Raw genomic sequence first — 21,014 nt, 5'->3', positions numbered from 1 at the left:
AAGGTGGAGCCAAGAGGGCTTCCCTGGTGGCGCAGTGGTTGAGAATCCGCCGGCTGATGCAGGGGACACGGGTTTGTGCCCCTGTCCGGGAAGATCCCACATGCCGCGGAGCGGCTGGGCCCATGAGCCATGGCCGCTGAGCCTGTGCGTCTGGAGCCTGTGCTCCGCAATGGGAGAGGCCACAACAGTGAGAGGCCCGCGTACCACACACACAAAAAAAGGTGGAGGCAAGAAACCTGCTTTCTCAACTAAGTTCACCCAGGTGACAATGAAGTGTGTGGAGTCTCAGAGACCAGTGGCCAGCACTTAGGAGAGTCACTATGTCCCCATGTCTGGGAAACACAGTCCCCCCTGCATAGCAAGGTGCCTTTCCTGGGAGAATCCTTCTTGGGGTCACAGCCCCCTCTCACTCCTCCTTTTCATGCACAAGCCTGATGAACTGAGGCTACAGTAAGAGTGGTGGACTGGGCCTCAGCTGTTCTGGGTTAGGGTCTCAGCTCCGCCACTCACCTCCTTTCCTAGCCTCAGTTTCTTCACCTGTAGAATGGAGACCCTGTTCCTCATCCATGGGGTGCTTTGTGGTAAGTGAAAGAGAGCCTTTAGGGAATGTCTTCTTTCTTGAACCGAACGTGAGGGAAAATCAACTAGATGGCTGATTGGACAGGGATGCTGTCCTTCCTCTAGGAGTTTTCTGTCGGATTGGAGAGGTGAGCACAGAGAATGTTTTTCAGACCCCAAACTGAGGCCCATGAGACTCTGACAACATCAGGATAAAGTATTTGAAATGGGGCTGTTCCAAAAGCCTCAAGGACACGTGGCCCTCAAGAGGAGACTTGTAGGTAATGACCCGTACGGGACGGGAAGAGCTTTAAGTACCCTAGGAGAGAGAAAGTGCTGCAGGGAAGGTGCTGAGGGTCGACAGGGTGGGGAGAAATAGGGGAAGATCATGGGAGAAAGTGGAGCAGGAGCTGCATTCATTTCCTGTGGCTGCCGTACAAAGTGTCACAGACTTGGTGGCTTGAGAGAGCGGAAATCTATTCTGTCAGTTCTGGAGGTTAGAAGTCTGAACTCAGGTGCGGGCAGCCACACTCACTCTGAAGGAGCTGGGGGAATCCTTCCTCACCTCTTCCTGGCCTCTGGTGGCTCCGGAAGTTCCTTGGCATTCCTCGTCTGGTGGTGCATCACTCCCATTTCTGCCTCCATTTTCACACGGCGTCATCTCAGTGTCTGTCTCATCTTTTTCTTGGACACCAGTCACTGGATATAGGGCTCACCCTAAATACAGTGTGATAGCATCTTGAGATCCTTAACTAATTACATCTGCAAAGACCCTATCTCCAAATAAGATTATTTTCTGAAGTTCTTGATGGACCTGACGTTTTTGAGATGCTACTTAACCCACTCTGGGAGTTAAAGAAGCAGAAGAGGCAATACTCTCTTTGAGAATGAGAAGAGCTGGCCATGGCCAGGAATAATTTTGAGCTCTTGAGATTATGGTCCATCTCAGCCTTTAAGTTATATCCACAGTAGGTGCTTTGGGAGTCTGTGTCGGGCTTACAGCCACTTCCTCCCTTATTTCTACCCCTGTCTAGAATGCCAAACTGCAGGCTGCCATCGCCCATGCCGAGCAGCGTGGGGAGCTGGCCGTCAAGGATGCTCAGACCAAGCTGGCCGAGCTGGAGGCCGCTCTGAGAACCGCCAAGCAGGACGTGGCGCGGCTGTTGCGCGAGTACCAGGAGCTGATGAGCTCGAAGCTCTCCTTGGATGTGGAGATCGCCACCTACCGCAGGCTGCTGGAGGGCGAGGAGAGCAGGTGGGGCTGGTCAGAGGGCCCTGAGGATGTGTGACGGAGGTGGGGGTGGGGGGGTGCAAGGCCAACACAGAGTGCTGAGAGATTTCTTTCTTTCTTTCAAAATAAATTTATTTATTTATTTTTGGCTGCGTTGGGTCTCCGTTGCTGCAAGCGGGCTTTCTCTAGTTGTGGCGAGCGGGGGCTACTGTTCGTTGCGCTGCACGGTCTTCTCATTGCGGTGGCTTCTCTTGTTGCGGAGCACGGGCTCTAGGTGCGTGGGCTCAGTAGTTGTGGCGCACGGGCTCAGTTGCTCTGTGGCATGTGGGTTCTTCCCGGACCAGGGCTCGAACCTGTGTCCTCTGCATTGGCAAGCAGATTCTCAACCACTGCACCACCAGGGAAGCCCCTAGGATGCTGAGAGGTTTCTTGACACTGTGAGCCACCGAGGGCCACCCATTCTGCTGGGAGGGATTTAAAATTGGGGACTGGGGATTTTATCTGCTCAGAGGGTGGCGAGCTGCTCTAAGAGGCTTAAAAGCACCTGGGAACATATTTTCTGCAGCCCTTCTTAGCATTTCTTCCTCTCGTCCTTTTGCCCCCAGGACGTCTGGGGAGTACACCGGTCAAGTCACTATCTGTGAGTATCAGGGGACTTTGGGAGAGGGACCCCATGGGGAATCGAGGACCTGCTGTGACCCTGGTGCCTTTCCTGGCAGCTGTTGGGCAAGGCAGCACCATCGTGTCTGGAGGAGCAGATGGTGGCCTGGTGGGCACTTGTGGACTCGGAGGCGGGAATGGCAGCTTTGGGTCCAGCCGCTCCAGCATCGTGACCGGTGACTCCAACGTCATCCTGGGCTCTGGGCAGGGCCCTGTCTTGGGCTCTTGCTCTGTGTCCGGCTCTGGCTCCAGCTCCACCTGCCACACCATCCTGAAGAAGACGGTCGAGTCAAGTCTGAAGACGTCCATCACATACTGAGTGACCCGGAGGCCATTTGCTCCTCCCGCCCTCCCACCTTCCTGACCCCTCTCAGCTCTTCTCCCACTCTTATCACTCCCATCCCTGCATGGCCAGCTCTGTGTCCACTGCCCACAGCCCGAGCCAGCCCACAGGGGGCTCTGCAGAAGTCAGTCGGGTCCGGCCTGCTGTTCTGAATGCTTGCCCAGTCTGGCTTTGTTCCGCGTACTGATTTGCATCTCATTTGTCCGCTGCCTACACTAACCAAGGAGCACAGCGCCGAGCCTCCAGCCAGGCTCGTCCTCTCCTCTCTCCACAGCCTTCAGCCGAGCTAGGAAAACTCCTGGTTGGGCTTGGCCAGACTGCATCCGCATCCCAAGGGAGAGGCCTGAGGCCCACTGACAAGAGCCTGAGGGCTGGAACCAAGGGACACCATCCTTGCCCTCTTCAGCAGCCTCTGGGCCTCCATTTCTGTATTTCTGTCCAATTATTTCCTGTGAAATAAAGCAGCACCCAGTTCTCCTGGTAGTGGGTCTTCCTTTCGCTCTCCCTCCCCCTCCCCCCTCCCTCCCTCCCATAAATTTGATTGAGTGCCAGGACTAGGGCTACTCTGGCAAACAAGATCAGACCTATTGTGCCCTCCTAATGTGTCTTTCTCACCCCTTCTGTTCCTGGTGTCTCCTGCACAACCCCTCTGTGCTGAGGTCCTCTGTGTTCTGTCACTTCATCCAGTCCCCTCCCAGTGATGTGCTGGCTCCAGCTCCACCCAGGGTGGCAAACCTGGGTCTTGTCACCTCACCCCCATCTCTCGCCTCTGAGCTTTAACCTGACCCTTCTCCTGGGCAGGTTAATAATTCAGCAATGGTGCTAAGCCATAGCCTTAAATATGTGTTGAAAGGGCCTTTAGAGGACAGGCTGCAGGCCAGAGATGAAGGCTCCTTTTGGCAATATGCGGCTTCTCTGCCGCTCCTTCCAGCAATTCAGCTCTGCCCCAGGATTGCACAGCTCACCCAGCAAAACAAAAGCTATGCAGCTACCCAGCTCACTCTCCTCGGGAGGCAATTTATGGAATATCTATGGTTGTTTGGGTAGGTCCTGTGGACATCTCACTCCTCACCCCAATCAGCTCATCAAGGGATTCTTTCTAACCCTCCACTATGCTCCCTGGGATGCCCTCCATCTCCTCCATCCCACTGATGTTTTAGTATCTCTTGTATCTTGCTCCCTGCTTAACTGCCTACACTGGGCTCTACTCCTGACCCAGGACAGCCCCATTCATCCCTGTTCCTCCTTCTTCCCAAGTCTGCACCAGTTTTCGTCCCACCTGGAAACCTTCCCCAATTCTCCATGTCAGAATGCACGAGACCCTTCTTGTCCCTGGCACAGTCTGGCTGCACCCGTTGCTGTTCTTGGCTCTGTTTCTATCCAGTTCTTGTCTGGAATGCAGGTTTCCTATTAGCCTGGGACCTCTGGGCAGGCTCTTCTCCTGCACCCTGGATGGGGATCAGCAGCTCAGCTTGTGCCTGGAGGCTTGATGGGTACTTGGGACTGGAACTATGCCCCATCCCTCCTGCCCCTTGGCGCTTATCCTATCTCTGGGCCTGTCTGAACATGACCCTGGAAACATCTTCTCCTTCCCTCTTCTGCAGGAAGCTCTGCATGAAGCCAGGAGTGTGGGCATCAGGGCCAGGTGCTAAGAGGGCGGGAGGGTCACCTTCTCATTCTCCAGCAGCCCATCAGCTCCTGCACTGCTCCTTCCCTCTTCCCTGTCTCCACCTGGTCAACTCCCAACTCCATGGCCTGAGCTGCAGGAGGTCACGCCATTGCCCTCTCCTTTATGGGGAGGTCAGCCCTTTTCTCAGACCCACAGTTCTCTCCATCAAAAGTATCTAAGAAGGAGCTTTTCAGCCTTTGCCTTCTATGAGAGAGACATGAGTGGGTAAGCACATGGCCCTGGAGCTAGAATTCCTGGGCTTGAATCCTGGCTCTGCTATTCACTGGTGGTGTGACTTTGACCAAGTACTTGACCTCCTTGTGCTGCAGTTTCCTCACCTGTGAAAAGATTTTAGTAATAATGATACCTACCTCACCGGGCTGTGTGGGGATGGGACCATTCAGGGTCCCAGAAGGAAACCAATTTACCCAAGATAGTTCAACTAAATGGACTTTAATGAAAGGATTCCTTACAGAGGTGTGGATGTGGCTAAGGGCACAAACACAGGACGGAGAGGCCAGAGGCAGGCAGTTGTGGGAAGCCATTGCCACCCACACCATCCCCCCACTCCCCCTGAGCAGGGGTGGCCAACCTTTTGTTTGTCCAGGGCCCAGGGGTTTTCCACGGTGTGGGACTTTCAGTGCTAAGGCAGGACAGTCCCAGGAAAATCAGGATGAGATGGTGGCTCTGAGTAGAGCTGAAGAGACAAGAGGAAGCATGGATGACTGATTGGGTGATAGAGGTGCGGGGATGGGAAGAAGCTGTAATCACAGAGGAAGGCAGCCACCTCTGGAGCAGGGAGGGGGCCAGGAGGAAATAGCCACCTCTCTCTCAGATCTCCTGCTAGTGTCCCCTCCTTGGCCAACCCCCTCCTCCGGAAGCCAGAGAGGCAGGGAGCAGCCTGCAGGGGTCAAGGAGGTCAGGGAATGGATCTGGGGCAGAAAGGATGCAAACGGAGCATCCCCAGCGTAGGGATTGGATGCATTATTGCATGGAAAGTAAGTGCTCAATAAATGACGACTATAATAATTATTCCTACTAGATGAGAAAGCGCTGCCCTGGATGGGGCTCCTCACGGGCAGTGGCTGTTTTCTGCACCTCTGCATCTTTCCTATCGCTCAGCCTGACTCACGTTGGGTGCCTGGTTGATGCCATAGGCTGTCTCCCTTCATCCTTTCCATAGCGGCAGCAGCGCTCTGTCCCCTCTGTCCTTGCGTCCTGTGCAGGGAGAGCCCCTGGACAGGGGAAGGTCTCAGAGATGGAAGCCCTTGGTCCAAGCAGCAGAGGTGGGGAGGGAACCACGCCTCCTACACTGAGAAGGTCTGAGTTTGGGTGTCCTGTATAAAGATGAGTGGAGAGTTGGACGGGAGGAGGCACAGTGGCTCCATGCTGTCTGGGCTGGGACTGGTGAGACGGTCTCCAAGCAATAACGGTTAGAGTGGGCCCTGGGCTGCCTGAGCGCCTGTTACCAGCTGCTGGCACAAAGCCTGGATGGATGGAGGATGTCAGTCTCTGGGGAGAGGGGGAGTGTGTGTTTGCAGCTGACTCTACTGTCACCATCCTGGCTGCACCTGACTCAGATGGCTGACATCACTCCCTTCCCCAGTTGCCACTGTCTCCCCCTCTCATGCTCCGTGGGGAGAGATAAGGGAGCTGAGAAAGTGATTATAGCCTCGGGGACAGGAGACAAAGGTTAGTGGAAGTGATGGCTCAGTTCTGGGACGGTGGGTCAGCAATTTTTTTTTTTCTGTTCTTCTGCCTCATTTATTCTGCTATTGATTCCTTCTAGTGTATTTTTCACTTCAGTTATTTTATTGTTCAGCTCTGTTTGTTTGTTCTTTTTTTTTTTTTTTTGCGGTACGCGGGCCTCTCACTGTTGTGTCCTCTCCCGTTGCGGAGCACAGGCTCCGGACGCGCAGGCTCAGTAGCCATGGCTCATGGGCCCAGCCGCTCTGCGGCATGTGGGATCCTCCTGGACCGGGGCACGAACCCGTGTCCCCTGCATCTGCAGGCGGACTCTCAACCACTGCACCACCAAGGAAGCCCTGTTTGTTTGTTCTTTAAACCTTCTAGCTCTTTGTTAAATATTTCTTGTATCTTCTCTGTCTGTGCCTCCATTATTTTTCTGAGATCTTGTATCATCTTTACTATCATTACTCTGAATTTTTTTCGGGTAGAGTGCCTATCTCCATTTCACTTTGTTGTTCTTCTGGGGTTTTATTTTGTTCCTTCGTCTGGAACATATTCCTCTGCCATCTCACTTTGTCGACTTCCGTGTTTGTGGTCCCATGGACTGCAGGATTGTAGTTCCCCTTGCTTCTGGTGTCTGCACCCTGGTGGGTGAGGCTGACCTAAGAGGCTTGTGCAGGCTTACTAGTGGGAGGGACTGATGCCTGCCCACTGGTGGGTGGAGCTGGGTCTTGTCCATCTGGTGGGCAGGGCCATGTCAAAGGGTGTGTTTAGAGGTGGGGGCCAGTGATTTTTGAAAGGATTTCCCTGGCGGGCCTTGCTTATAGGCAGAGGTGAAGGGGCCCAGAGAGGTTGAATGTTGCCCGAGGACATACACCTCAGTGGGGATTCATCTCCCAGCCCAGCTCCCCCAAGTGCCTGGTGTTCTAACTCTAAGCAGGGAGAAGAATCCTTCTTGGGCATTAAGGGACTAGTTCTGTGAGCACCTTCACCCCCATCCTCCATGGGAGGCTGGGTTCAACTCCTTCAGGCAACTGGGAGCCATTTGTAGCCTCCCAGAGGCCCTGGAAAGGATCCCACCGCCTCCTGGAGCAGCCCGCTCTCTGCCTGCCTTCCTGTGGGGGTGGTCCCATGTGCTTTCCTTTGGGATCCTGGGGACACAGTTGCTGAGAGTCCCAGCTCTAGCCCTGGCAGCTGTGTGAGGACCACAGCAAGTGCTGTCTCTGCTCCTTCCTCAGGCAAGTCTCTCTCCTCTTGGTGCCCCTTCCTTGCTGAAAGCTAAGGTGGGTGAGGAGGAATCATCTCTAACTCAGGTCCTCAAAACTCCCTCGTCCTAACACTTGACTAACACTGATGTCTCCCATTTCTCCCTTGGGGATATGTTTGGTCCCAGCAGCCTGAGGTGAGTGGGCATGGAGGAGACTCTGCGATGTGATTTGAGGAACCCCCTGGCCTTTCTGGCTTGAGCACTGGGGCTCCGCGGGCTGGGAAGACTGGGGTGTCCATAGGCCTCTTGGGGCTTTTCTTGGACACTTACGTCTTCTTTTTTCTTTTTTTCCTGCTGCACTGTGTGGCATGAGGGATCTTAGTTCCCAGGAGCCTGGGCAGGGACCCTCTTCTGTCTTTGTATCCCCTTTGCCCAGCACAGGATCTCCACCGAGCAGACAGTCTGCCAGCATATGACAAAAGATCAGGCTGCCTGCCCCCTGCCACCCCAGGCTATCACCTGTGCCCCTACACCCTGGACCTGCCAGGAGGCACCGAGGCCATGGGCCGGGAAGGTGGGACTGGAACAGGTCTGGGCACCCTCTTCCATAGCCCCTTGCCCAATGCCTGTGCCCTCACCACCGCACAGCCTGGGCCCTGGGGCCTTGGCTTACCACAGGGGACTGGGACCAACCCCAGAACACAGCCCCACTGATGGTGGCCACAAAGCCTGGGTGGGAGGAGGCCAGCCAGTCACTGCGTGGTGGCGGTGGCCATGGCAGCCCCTATCATCCTGTTCCAAGTCAGGAGCGCCCCAGGGGGGAGAAGGAGGTGGCATCCTGCCCCAGACAGTCTCGGCTCAGCCCCAGCTCTGGAGCTCAGGCAATAACTGGGAGCAGCCCCTCCCTCCCGCTATGGGAGAGGAGACTCCCCTGACCAACAGGGCCCCTCCCTCTCTCCAGGGGCGATGGGGCAGGAGTGTCTGTGGAACCCAGGAGCCAGGAAAAGATAAAAAAGCCATCAGTGGCCCAGCAGCTCACCGTGCTCTTTCCCAGCTCTCCCGGCCTGCACTCCAGCCCTGCTGCAGCCATGAGGTCCTCCGTGTCTCAGCAGACGTACTCCACCAAAGGGGCCTTCAGCTCTCACTCTGCCAGCGGAGGGGGTGGCTCCCGGGCCCCCAGCAGCATCAGCTGGGTGACCGCGTCCCGGAGTGGTAGCAGCGGGGGGAGGGCCCGCTGTGGCCCCAGCACGGGCGGCTTTCGCAGCCGGAGCCTCTATAACTTGGGGGCCAGCAAGAGTATCTCGGTGAGCGTGGCTGGAGGGGCCTCATCTGGACAGGCCCTGGGAGGCTTCGGCCTTGGTGGTGGGGCCTATATGGGCCCGGGGGCTGGCAGGCAGACGTTCGGGCCTGCCTGTCTTCCTGGAGGCATCCAGCAGGTCACTGTCAACCAGAGCCTGCTGACCTGCCTCAATGTGGAGATCGACCCAGAGATCCAGCGGGTGCGCACCCAGGGGCGGGAGCAGATCAAGACCCTGAACAAGTTTGCCTCCTTCATCGACAAGGTGGGCCGAGGTGGAAGGAGGCAGGGAGGGGCCATGGAGTGCAAGCCAGGCCCCTAAGAGAGGGTGGGCTGGGCGGATGCTGGTGCAGCCCATGTGCACTGGGGCCTGGAGTGGATGGAATGACCTTTGGAGCACTTCTGGCCTGAGCGTGGGACGCCTGGACCCGAATGGCTGGACCATCTTTACTGTAGTTGATGGTGAATCTCGAGTCCACTCACGAGGCCTGTTGGCCCAGCCTAGCTTGACCGTGTTGCAGCCTTTCTTATAGTCGTCATTAATGGGGTTACACGGCAGCCTTGTCCCCCAATTAAACAGCGGATTGTCTTCATTGCTCTTCTTAGTGGGGTGGCCCTTACTGCCTCTTGTTTTATAGCTGGGAAAACGGGCTCAAGTGTCAAGTCTCCAAGGAACCCCATCTGTTGCCTGTTCTCTTGGTTTTGGAGGAGGTCTAAGGGCAAAGATGTGATCAGGACACAATGGTGGGGGGGGGGTCCTAGGGGAAGTCTCCTTTTCCCTTCTCCAATTCTTCCTCGCTGTTCCAACCAAGGAGCTCAGTTTGGGGTGGAAAATGAGCATGGTGGTCACCAGGTCACCATGACCCGGGGATATGCAGTTTGATCTGTCCCAGATCGGGAGTGTCCTGACTCCTCCTCTGGCCCTCAGGCCAACTAGGGAAGCTCTTGTAGTAATCTCTGGCATTTCCAGGTCCACTTTGCTGCATTGTCTACCTCTACCCCGAGCCCCCCCAGGCAGTGGGACCATGATGAGGAAAATCCTGGTGGATGACCATACCTTGGTTCAGTGATTTGTGGGTTCCCAAAGGATATTCACGTCCCCTTTCTCATATGATGCCCACAGTGTCTCATGAGAAATCAGTCTAGTGATAGTGTGCTCCTTTTTTTTTTTTTGAAGGATTATTTATTTATTTATTTACTTATTTTTGGCTGCGTCTGGTCTTGGTTGTGGCATGTGGGCTTCTCTCTAGTTGTGGCGTGCGTTTTTTTTTTTCTCTCTCTAGTTGTGGCGCACAGGCTTAGCTGCCCTGCGGCACGTGGGATCTTAGTTCCTTGACGAGGGATCGAAACTGTGTCCCCTGCATTGGAAGGCAAATTCTTTACCACTGGACCACCAGGGAAGTCCCGTGTGTCTATTTTTAAGAAGAGAAAATTGAGGTCTGGAGAGGTTGAGTGATTTGCCCAGGATCATACAGGTACTTGGAGGCAGAGGTAGCCCTGGGACTCAAGTTCGTGGCATAAAGAGGTCTTTTTGTCACTGCTGCCTAGTGCCCTGGGGCCATGTGACTGTGGGCCTGGGGTGCTGTGGAGGTGGGATCTGGAGAGACCTGATGGCAAAGGGTGAGGCAAACTGTTCTGCCCACCTCCTCACCTTTTCCCCTAGTGACTTTTGTTTCTTTTGTGGGACTGTCCCAGAGGTCAAACAAGCAACACCTTCTCAGACTCTCAGAACCATGGTCTGGGAGCTGAGGCCTGACAGGTTGTCCGTGTCTGATATCCTGGAATCCTGGTTGGGCAGAGAACCCCCCTGGGGGCCCATTAAGTTCACGCCATGAGCACCCTTCTGAGTCTGTAGAAATAGGGCTGGACATCCATGTTTTAAAAATTAAAAAAATGTTGGGCTTCCCTGGTGGAGCAGTGGTTGAGAGTCCGCCTGCCGATGCAGGGGACACGGGTTCGTGCCCCGGTCCGGGAAGATCCCACATGCCGCGGAGAGGCTGGGCCCGTGAGCCATGGCTGCTGAGCCTGCATGTCCGGAGCCTGTGCTCCGCAACGGGAGAGGCCACGACAGTGAGAGGCCCGCGTACCACAAAAATAAATAAATAAATAAAAAAAATTAAAAAATGTCAAATTTACAGAAAAGTTGCAATAATGGTACAACATATTCCTATATTTCCTTTCACCCAGATTCACCAATTTTTAGCATTTTGTCACATTTGCTTTCTTTCTCTCTCTCTTTCTCTATGTATATTTGTATATATCCATATGTACCTATATATACACGTATACTATATATGTATCTGCATTAAAAATTTTGATTTTGATGCAGAATTGAGGCTCAGAAACATTGATCTAGTTTGATTTACCCAGGATAAGTGAGAAAGGGAGACCCAGGAAGAAGTGACTTGACTTCTTCCTGGGTCAGGAAGTAAATGACTGACTGAGCTGGGCTTTTTTAAAAAATTTATTTATTTATTTTGGCGTTGGGTCTTTGTTGCTGCATGTGGACTTTTTCTAGTTGCTCTGAGTGGGGGTTTCTCATTGCTGTGGCTTCTCTTGTTGTAGAGCATGGGCTCTAGGCACATGGGCTTCAGTAGTTGTGGCTCGTGGGCTCTAGAGCGCAGGCTCAGTAGTTGTGGTGCACGGGCTTAGTTGCTCCGCGGCGTGTGGGATCTTCTCAGACCAGGGCTCGAACCCATGTCCCCTGCATTGGCAGGCAGATTCTTAACCACTGCGCCACCAGGGAAGTCCCGGAGCTGGGCTTTTATGTTTATTAGCTCTTTAGAGTCCTTGTCATTGGATTGGACTGTCTTTTCCAGCAAAGATTGTTCACTCAGGAACTCCTCCCCACAGAAAGACAGAGGCCCTGCACTGCCCTGTGGTGTCCTGGTCAAGACAGATGGTGACGATGGGCCAGGTCCTTGGTCCCTCCTGGGGCTGGGGCTGGCGCCAGCCACCCTTCTTGCTCTGGCTCAGGTGCCGTTCCTGGAGCAGCAGAACAAGATGCTGGAGAACAAGTGGGCGATGCTACAGGAGCAGGGCCAGAAATTGGGCATCATCTGGAACAATCTGGAGCCCCTCTTTGAGTACTTCATCAACAACCTATGGGGGAAGCTGGACAACCTCCAGAGCGAGCAGGGGAGGCTGGACTCAGCTGAAGAACGTGCAGGATCTCGCTGAGGACTTCAAGAGCAAGTGAGGAGAGCTGGATAGGCTGGGGCCATGTGGGGATGGGGAAGCGTCAGCCTGGGAAATCTCCCCAGAGAGGGCCACCCTATTCTTGGGTCCAGGGACCCAGCTGGGGGAGTGTCCAGACAGAGCTGCTTCCCTCGGGGGCTCAGGTCTTGGACCCATTGCCTCCTGGAGGATTGTCACACTGTGTACTGTTGTAAGATGAAAAAATATTATAAGGTAGGGAGAAAAGTGTAATGAACATTTATGTTCTCATTACCCAACTTTAATAATTGTCTACTCATAGCCAATTTTATTTTGTCTACACCCCTACTCACTCGCTTTTCCTCTTCCCTTATTGTCTTGAAGCAAATCTCAGCCATCATGTCATTTCATTCACAACTATTTTTACTGGATATATTCATATAGTTCATCTGCATAACGTGACTTAATAACACACAAACACAATGCCCTAAGAACACCTAAATCTTTTGAAACAATAATCCTCAGTATCACCAACTATCCAATCAACAATTGAATTTCCAATTGTTCCATAAATGTCATAAATTTTAAAAATACAGTTCGCTTGAATCAAGATGCAAATAAGGTTCACATATTATGATTGGTTGGTCTGTATATTTGTGAGTTTAAGGTATAAACTTTCATATCTTTTCCCATTGCTTTACACTGGCAATTTCTAAACCTTAAATTCTCTGCAAAAGCAGTTGGAGAGAAGTTGATGTTTTCAATGACATCCTATTGTAGAAAGTGAATGCAAAGGTTAATCATTGTTGACACATCTTCAACCTGTTCCCATAAAGCCTCCCAAGGGCTCTGATCCAAAGAGATGGCTGCTCTCAATTGCCATATTATTGCACAAATACTGTGCTCATTTCCTCAAAGGAAGTGGGAGGAATGTTTAAAGACTGTATCCCTGTTTCTTCATTGGTTAGCTGCATTACAGAACTACTCCCCAAAGGTGTTCTTGGCCATTGTGGGACCCATCAGGGCTTCCTTAAAGCCAACTGGGTTCAATGTCTTAAAAGGCAGAAATGGGGGGAGGCTGGGCTGAGTCTTCCCTGTGTAACAGGTATGAGGATGAAAGCAGCAAGCACACTGCCGCAGAAAACGAGTTTGTGATGCTCAAGAAGGTGAACGAGGTGGCAGGGAGTGGGGGCAGGTGGTCTTTGGCTGCCAGGGTGCTGGGCTGACTCGGAGAGAGGTGAGAGCCCTGGGGGCTGAGCCAACCGCCCTGCTCTCTCTCTTGCCCCCAGGATGTGGGTGCTGCATACATGGGCCAAATGGATCTGCATGGCATGATAGACATCCTGATAGAGGAGATGGAGTTCTTGAGGCATCTTTATGAAGAAGTAAGATAGCCAATGGACAGGGATACTTACATTCACATACAGCTTTGGGGATTCCCCCTGGAAGTCTGATCAGAATTCACTAGTGCAACTTAATTGATAGAATACAGCACCTGGACCTGGATCAGTACTCGCTTCCATGTTTATGTGCTTATGATGGGCCAGGAACTGAGCTAAGCTTTTTACATAATCCTCTCAACAACTCCATAATATAGGTTCTATTACTGTCTCCCTTTTATAGTCAGGGACACTGAGGCTCTGAGTAACTTGCCCATGGTCACACAGCTAGTTAGAGGCAGTTCTGAAATTAAAACCTGGTCCTTGGACTGTTATACTATTCCCCTTGTTGCCCAGTTTGTAATGGAGCAAGGGATACAGGAGCAGAGATGGACAGAGAGTGGGGACTGAAATTCCATGTGAGAGCAGGAGGTGAGGTGTGGGTAGCAGGTAGATCACAGAATCTACGAGGGGTCCCAGGAAACAAGGGGGCTTTGAAGACCAAGGTAAGAGGGTTGAACTTGACATGAGTTGGTGATAGACTCTTAGATTCAATAGGGAGCCCAAGGCCAACCTTATGCTCAGAATAAGAGCCCTTTCTCTAATATCCCTGACGGGGGGCATGTAGCCTTTACTTGAATACTTCTAGAGGCAGGGAGCTCACTCTTTTTTAGGGCAGGCATTTCCATTATTGAACAACCGTATTGGAAAGCTGACTTGAATCTTCTTCCCATGACTTCTGCTCTTGATTGGCCCTGATTCTGCCCTCTGGGCTGCACGTATCCAATTGTCTTCCATGTGACACATGTCTGTCATATGACAACAATTTAGTGGTCGGGATGATTAGTGAGCTGACATTTGTGGCATGTGAAAAAGTTGGGGAAACAGCATCCTTAGTCCAGAATCCAGAAGACAGAGAGGTGGGGAGGAAGGTTACAGATACAGACTTCTCTTCATGCAGCCTAATATTGTACTAGTTTATGTGTTATTTTTAGAAGCCATTTCACAATGTTTGCCCCTTAAAAGCTCCCTGGGTTTTTTTACGTGAACGCCTTCAAGTGAGACATGCATCCCCTGTCCTCCAACTTCCTGTATTTGGGCAGCTGAATTTTTGAAACTGAACGCAAGAGTTAATGATTCCCCTTTTTCCTGTGAAATGTTATTGTGGTTCCATCTCATCATTTTAGGTCACTGTGGGTGCTTTGAAACTTGATTCTCCTATCCATATATTGGAGGTGTCCAAATGGATAAGTGGATATATTACTGATGCCCCAGCTTTGGGTTATCTGCAGACCTGATAAGCTTTCAGTTTAGTTATTTTACAACATTTCAGTGTAAATCATTGATAAAACACATTAAGGCGGACAGAGCCAAGAAAAGAGTCCTCGTCCAAGAGCTAGATCTTCCTTGGTGCCTTCTCACCAGGCTGATCTCATCACTCCACTAATAAATAATTTGTGTCACTAATAAATAATTTGTGTTTCAAGAGGCTCAGTTATTTTAAAATCCAGTGAACCATGGCATCATCTGGCCCACATTTTTCTGTCTTATTTTTAAGAATGTCAGAAAAAAAGCATTTCCAAAGAGAGGGGAAAAAAAACCGTCTTCCAAAGAAAGTCTTGGTCAAATAGCATCTGTGGCATCCTTGAGTAGTTTGGCAACACAGCCGTGGAATAAAATCTATTTGGTTTGACTTTTCCTTAGGGAAGTCTTGCTGGCTCCATGCCTCTCACACACATTTTAGAATTCATTCTAGAGGTTCATAGGAGATTGATATCAAGTTTAAGTTGGAGAAGTCTAAATCTCTCCCCTTTGAAAATGAGGACGTTTTCATGTCTCAGGCTCTGGAAACTCTTCTACTGTCTATATTTCTCATGGATCTCCAGGGGTGTTTATTTCCTTGGCCATGGCCATGGGGTCCTAGGATTTGCTCCTCTGGCTTGGACCCCTGAGATTCCCAACAAGGCCAAGGTCTCTCATACCCTCAGTGTCTGTCTTGGCTTCCATTTCTTCTCAAGCATCCTGCCCTTTCCAGTTTGATGACTGTTTTCTTGATGGGAAAGAGCAAATGACATAGCAGTTGAGTTGTTGGCTTTGCCTGGGTCTTCTGTAAGGTTAGCCCAATGCTACCTCCCTGTTCTTCACACCTAGAGTTTATCTAATGACCCCTGTCCACTGGCCTTAGCGTTTTTCCAAGTACATCCTTGGCTGTGTTGTTCCCCTTCAAACATCTCTACACGCCTGTCGGGATGAGCTTGTTGGGGAGTGTTCTGTGCCATCATGCTGATCTCTTAGGTGCCTCCCCAGTTTCTTTTTTAGTGGGATCACTGATGGGCATTCACCATCCGGAGCTTCCTTATTCTCCTCTCTTAGGGTGGACTCTCCTTTAGGACAGGTCAAGGGTGCCTAGCTCCTCTTCTCTGAATGGGTAGGAACTAGCTTTCCTACTCTCTCAAAAAGCTTTCCCTTCCTTTGCTGTTCCCTGTCCGTTTGACACATGTGGCTGAGTACCTTCCACACGACCACAGAAGGACAGTCTGCCTTTGTGGGTTACCATGTGACAAGAGCCATGTTGGGACAGGGATAAGGTGCATGGGGCAGGCTGTGGCTGACCCTCCGTGGGAGGTCTGGGGGCATTTCAGAGGAGATAGCATTCGTGTTGGATTTTGAAGGAAGGGCGGGACTTCTGAAGGAGGAGCAGCGAGGGTCTGTCAGCCAGGGCCCCAGCCTGCGCCATGACGCGGAGGCACCAAAGAGCACGGTGTGTTTGGGGAGCAGCAGGTGACCTGGCGTCAAGTGTGTGGGAGAAATGGATGAGGAGATGAACGGGGAAGGCGAGCTGGGACCAAGCCAGGGTCACTTCCTGTCAGAGTTCCCCATGTCTGTGGGCACCTCCTTGCGGGGGGAAGAGTGAAGGCCAGAGCAGTCATTCCCTTGCTTGCATACCAGGCGTGATGGCTAACACTGCACTCGGTAATCGATTTCATGGTCTGGTTTTGGTCAAGCCAGATCTCAAGGAAATCCAGAAGGCCAGCCACCAATCCCTGGTGTGTTGTACAGGGCAGGAAAGTTACCTCGTGGCTTCCCTCTGGTCCGGGGGCTCCCTCCGGGATCCAGCTCCAGTACCCTCACTTCGCCCCTCTGGCTCCTTTTCCCATGCGTGGGTGCTCCCTCCCCTCAGGGCCCCAGATGTCTAAGGAGCTCACACCTTTAATCCACAGAGTTCTCTCTCCACTAGCATTAGCTCTTTCTTTGGAAAGCCTGAACTTTTTATCCTCTAGTCCTAGCAAGAACACCTTTATCCACTCTTGATGGTGTCTGGTAGATAGTGTTTGCCTCCTTGTCTTAAAAATTCCAAGTTAATTTTCCTCAGGACCACGCTCTGGCATGGGACTGTAGAGGGACCCTGAGCTGGGGAGGGTGACGGGTGATGCTGCAAGATGATGCTGGCAACGCACGACTGTGACAGAATGACTTTTTCTGTGGCACATGCCTCACGGGCATCCTGACTGACTTTTGGAGAAATCTGGGCAAATGATTCATTTTACTGAGCTCCCACCATGGGCCACGTATGGATCTGAATCCTCAGATCAACTGCATGAGGAAGGTATTATCACGGCCATTTTACAGAAGAGGAGACTGAGGCCTCGTGAGGCTTAGTGATGACAGTGGTCCCACAGCTGGTAGATGTCAGACTGGGGACTTGAACTTAGCTTTGTCTGTCTTTAGAGCTCATTTCTTTTTTTAAGAGAAAATTTTTAGTTTTTTCTAGTACACTTTGGCCACGCCACGTGGCATGTGGGATCGAACCTGCGCCCCCTGTTGTGGAAGCACGAAGTCTTAGCCACTGGACCACCAGGGAAGTCCCTAGAGCTCAGGTCTTTTCACTAAACCGTAAATATTTTAGTGATTGGATTTCTGCCATTTGTGATTGGATTTTCTGTCCATTTCACCTTTTAAAAGAGAATCTAATTTGAGAATTTAAATCTATGTCCATACAGATGTCAGTTTTGGCTTTGCTAGTTCTTTCTTTCTTTTTTTATAATTTTATTTTTAATTGAAGTATAGTTGATTTACAATATTGTGTTAGTTTCAAGTGTATAGTAAAGTGATTCGGGTATATATATATATATATATATATATATATATTCTTTTTTCCCTGATTCTTTTCCATTGTAATTTATTACAAGAGGTAGTTCTTTCTTTCTTTATGCCCATCTCCATCTTAGTCTGTATCATCTCAGGTTCTGGTGTCAAACTCCCTGTGTTTGAGACTGAGCTCCTTGCTTAATAGTTTGTGATTTTGGGCAAGTTGCTCTCTGTGCCATTGGGAAAGGGCAGGGAATGAGTTAGTACCTGTCAAGTGCCTGATCACAGGGAACGTCCACTAATGTGGATTGTTCTTGCCATTCTTCTGTCTACTGTAATCCCACTGGCAGCAGTGAAGGGCAGCGTGTGAACAAAGTTGGAGACAAGACCAGAATATGTTGGAAGGTACTGACTTTGAGGCGGAAGATTTTCTTCCCTTTGGGAGCAACTGAGGAGCACTGAGTGGATGAGGGATTTGATCGGAGCTGGGGTTTGGGGCAGTTTTTCTGCAGCCCAGGGCAGGAAGGACCACGGGAGAGACAGAGGCAGAGCCCAACTGGGAGTCAACACAGTCATGACCTAGTGATAAGAGCTGGTCTCAAAGCCCAACATACCGTTCTCGGCATCTTTAAACGTTGTTTTAGGTGTGAGAGCTGATGGTCCTGGAAACACAGGGAGGGTCCAGAACATCAGCATGGACTATAGATAATTAGTGAATTCCAGAGGAAAACACTTGGGCTTTGGGCACTCACCTGACTGGTTCCAGGCTGGGCCCTGCTGGGTCAGACTGGATGACCTTGGATCTTGTGACCCTGGATGTGTCACTTCTTTTCTTCAAGCCTTGTTTCTCACCTGCCTATGTCAGGACCACTGTGAATGGTGATGCAAGTTGTTAAATGCCTGAGCAGAGAGTGGCGTTTGAATCAGGCCCATACTTGGCTGCCTCTGTCCAGAGGAGTGCTGTTTCCTAATTTGCACAGAAGCACCCTGTGGGCCAGCTGTGGCCCTGCCTGTCTCACAGGGTGTTCTGAGAATTAAAGGTGAATGTGCTGGCTCAGGCCTGGTACCAGCTGGAGTCCAGTCAGCACACATTCCCTTTCCCCTTCTTTAAGCTCTTGGAAGCCTGCAAATCCACACAAAGAAAGATGTCTATAAAACTGGGAGCCCCATTCCAGCTGGAGAGATTGAGGCCTTTCCTGGCAGTTGTAGCTTCCTTCTAGGGCGGAGCCTGGGGGAGAGCACAGGCCTCCTGATGCCACCTGGGGACCCCTGGCCTGGAGCATGGGCACTGGTGACAGCTATTTCTGTTTTTGCAGGAGCTGAGTCAAGTGCAGACTCACATGTCTGACACCAGTGTCATCCTCTCCATGGACAACAATAGCAACCTTGACCTGGACAGCATCATCACCGAGGTTAAGGTCCAGTATGAGAAGATTGCCCAGAAGAGCAGGGCTGAGGCCGAGGCCTGGTACCAGACCAAGGTGAGAGAATGGCCAGTCCAAGGATGTGGGCTAGGCCCGCACCAGGACCTTCCCCCATTGTGAGAGGCCTGGGCAACTGGGCTCCTCGGAGGTCCGGGGCCAAACACATCCAGCCTACACATCCTGCTGTGAGGGTGGGCCCAGGGGTCAGTGGTTACCCATGGGGGCCTGGAACGATCTGACAGCTCACTGTCATTTCTTTGCCTCCAGTACAAGGAGCTGCAGGTGACAGCTGGGAAGCATGGGGACAACCTGAGGGACACCACGAATGAGATTGCATAGGATCATAAGAGGCTTCTATGAACAACTATATGCAACAAACTGGACAACCTAGAAGAAATGGATAAATTCCTAGAAACATACCACTTACCAAGACTGAATCAGGAAGAAATCAGAAATCTGAACAGATCAATTACTAGTAAGGAGATTGAATCAGTAATCAAAAGTTTCCCAGAAAAGAAAATTCCAGGACCAGATGGCTTCACTGGTAAATTTTCACTGGTAAATTTAATGCCAATCCTTTTCAAACTTCTCCAAAACCCAAGAGGCAGGACAACTCCCAAACTCATTTTATGGGGTTAGCATCAAAGCCAGATAAGCACACTACAAGGAAAAAAACTACAGGCCAATATCCCTGATGAATATAGAGGCAAAAAAATTCCCAACAAAATACTAGAAAGCTGAATTCAGCAGCACATTAAAAGGACCATACACTGTGATCAAGTGGGACTCAACCCTGGGATGCAAGGTTGGTTTGACATACACAAATCAATAAATGTGATACATCACATTAATAGAATGAAAAATAAAAAAATCATGTGATTAAAAATCATATGATCATCTCAACAGATGTAGAAAAAGCATTTGATGAAATTCAACATCCATTCATGATAAAAACTATCAACAAAGTAGGTATAGAAGGAACATATCTCAGTATGTTCCTCAGTATAGTAAAGATGATGTATGACAAGCCCACAGAGAGCATTATACTTAGTGGTAAAAGGTCACAAGCTTTTCCTCCAAAATCAGGAACAAGGCAAGGGTGCCCACTTTCATAATTTCTACTCAGCTAGTACTGGAAGTCCTAGCCAGAGTATTCAGGCAAGAAAAAGAAATAAAAGGCATTAGAATTGGAAAGGAAGAAGTAAAATTTTCTCTATTTACAGATGACATGATTTTATATGTAGAAAATTCTAAAGACTCCACAAAAAAACTGTTAGCTCTAATCAATGAATTCAGTGAAGTGACAGGATACAAAAGCAACATACAAAAATCTATAGTGGAAAAAAAAAAAATCTATAGTGGGGCTTCCCTGGTGGTGCAGTTGTTGAGAGTCCGCCTGCCGATGCAGGGGACATGGGTTCGTGCCCCGGTCCGGGAAGATCCCACATGTCATGGAGTGGCTGGGCCTGTGAGCCATGGCCGCAGAGCCTGCGTGTCCAGAACCTGTGCTCCACAATGGGAGAGGCCACAACATTGAAAGGCCCGCATACTGCAAAAAAAAAAAAAAAAAATTATAGTGTTTTTAAACACTATCAACAAATTATCTGAGAAAGAAATAAAGAAAATGATCCCATTTACAATAGCATCAAAAACAATAAAATGCTTAGGAATAAATTTAACCAAGGAGGTGACAGGTCTCTACGTTGAAAACTGTAAGACATTCATGAAAGAAATTGAAGAAGACACAAATAAATGGAAAGATATCTGTGCTCATGGATTGGAAAAATTAATATTTAAAATATCCATACTATCCAAAACCATTTATAGATTCAATGAAATCCCTGTCAAGATTCCAATGATATTTGACATAGAAGTAGAAAAAACAATCTTAAAATTCCTTTGGAACCACAAAAGAACCCAAATAGCAAAAGAAATCCTGAGAAAGAAGAACAAAGCAGGAGGCATCACAAGTCCTGGTTTCAAACTATATTATAAAGCTATAATAATCAAAACGGTATGGTCCTGGCATAAAAACAGACACATAGACCAGTGGAATAGAATGGAGAGCCCAAAATACACCCATGCATGTATAATCAACTAATATTTGACAAGAGAGCCAAGAATATTCGATGTAGAAAAGACAGTCTTTTCAATAAAGGGCGCTGGGAAAATTGGATATTCATATGTAAAAGAATAAAACTAGACCCCTATCCTACACCACTCACAAAATCAACTTGAAATTAATTGAAGACTTAAATGTAAGACCTGAAACCATAAAACTTCTAGAAGAAAACAGGAAAAACCTTCTTGAC

General features: G+C 50.2%; 3 protein-coding genes across 4 annotated transcripts in view; all 3 read left to right on the top strand.

Annotated features, from left to right (window-relative positions):
- Positions 1-3,269, top strand: part of KRT78 (keratin 78) — a 29,504-nt gene extending 26,235 nt beyond the window's left edge. For both annotated transcript variants that reach the window (XM_049694127.1, XM_004274286.4), the window contains 3 exons: positions 1,593-1,813; positions 2,395-2,429; positions 2,509-3,269. In XM_049694127.1, coding sequence (XP_049550084.1) covers positions 1,593-1,813; positions 2,395-2,429; positions 2,509-2,768 — 516 coding nt within the window. In that variant the 3' untranslated portion in view covers positions 2,769-3,269. The remainder of the gene's footprint in view (positions 1-1,592; positions 1,814-2,394; positions 2,430-2,508) is intronic.
- A 5,176-nt stretch (positions 3,270-8,445) lies between these two features.
- Positions 8,446-19,041, top strand: KRT79 (keratin 79). The gene is given in 7 exon segments (XM_004286768.3): positions 8,446-8,919; positions 11,631-11,806; positions 11,808-11,849; positions 12,916-12,976; positions 13,100-13,195; positions 18,595-18,759; positions 18,970-19,041. Coding segments are annotated over 7 exon segments (1,086 nt in total).
- The window catches only part of LOC101271277 (keratin, type II cytoskeletal 5), a 95,508-nt gene continuing 83,390 nt past the window's right edge, over positions 8,897-21,014 (top strand). The window contains exon 1 of the mRNA XM_049694109.1: positions 8,897-8,919. The gene's annotated coding sequence lies outside the window, so the exon portion shown is untranslated. The remainder of the gene's footprint in view (positions 8,920-21,014) is intronic.

The sequence above is a fragment of the Orcinus orca genome, chromosome 11 (assembly GCF_937001465.1).
Source record: "Orcinus orca chromosome 11, mOrcOrc1.1, whole genome shotgun sequence".
In the NCBI taxonomy this organism is placed as follows: domain Eukaryota; kingdom Metazoa; phylum Chordata; class Mammalia; order Artiodactyla; family Delphinidae; genus Orcinus; species Orcinus orca.
The sequence above is the reverse complement of the archived record's forward strand: the minus strand, read 5'-3'. Positions and strand labels throughout refer to the sequence as shown.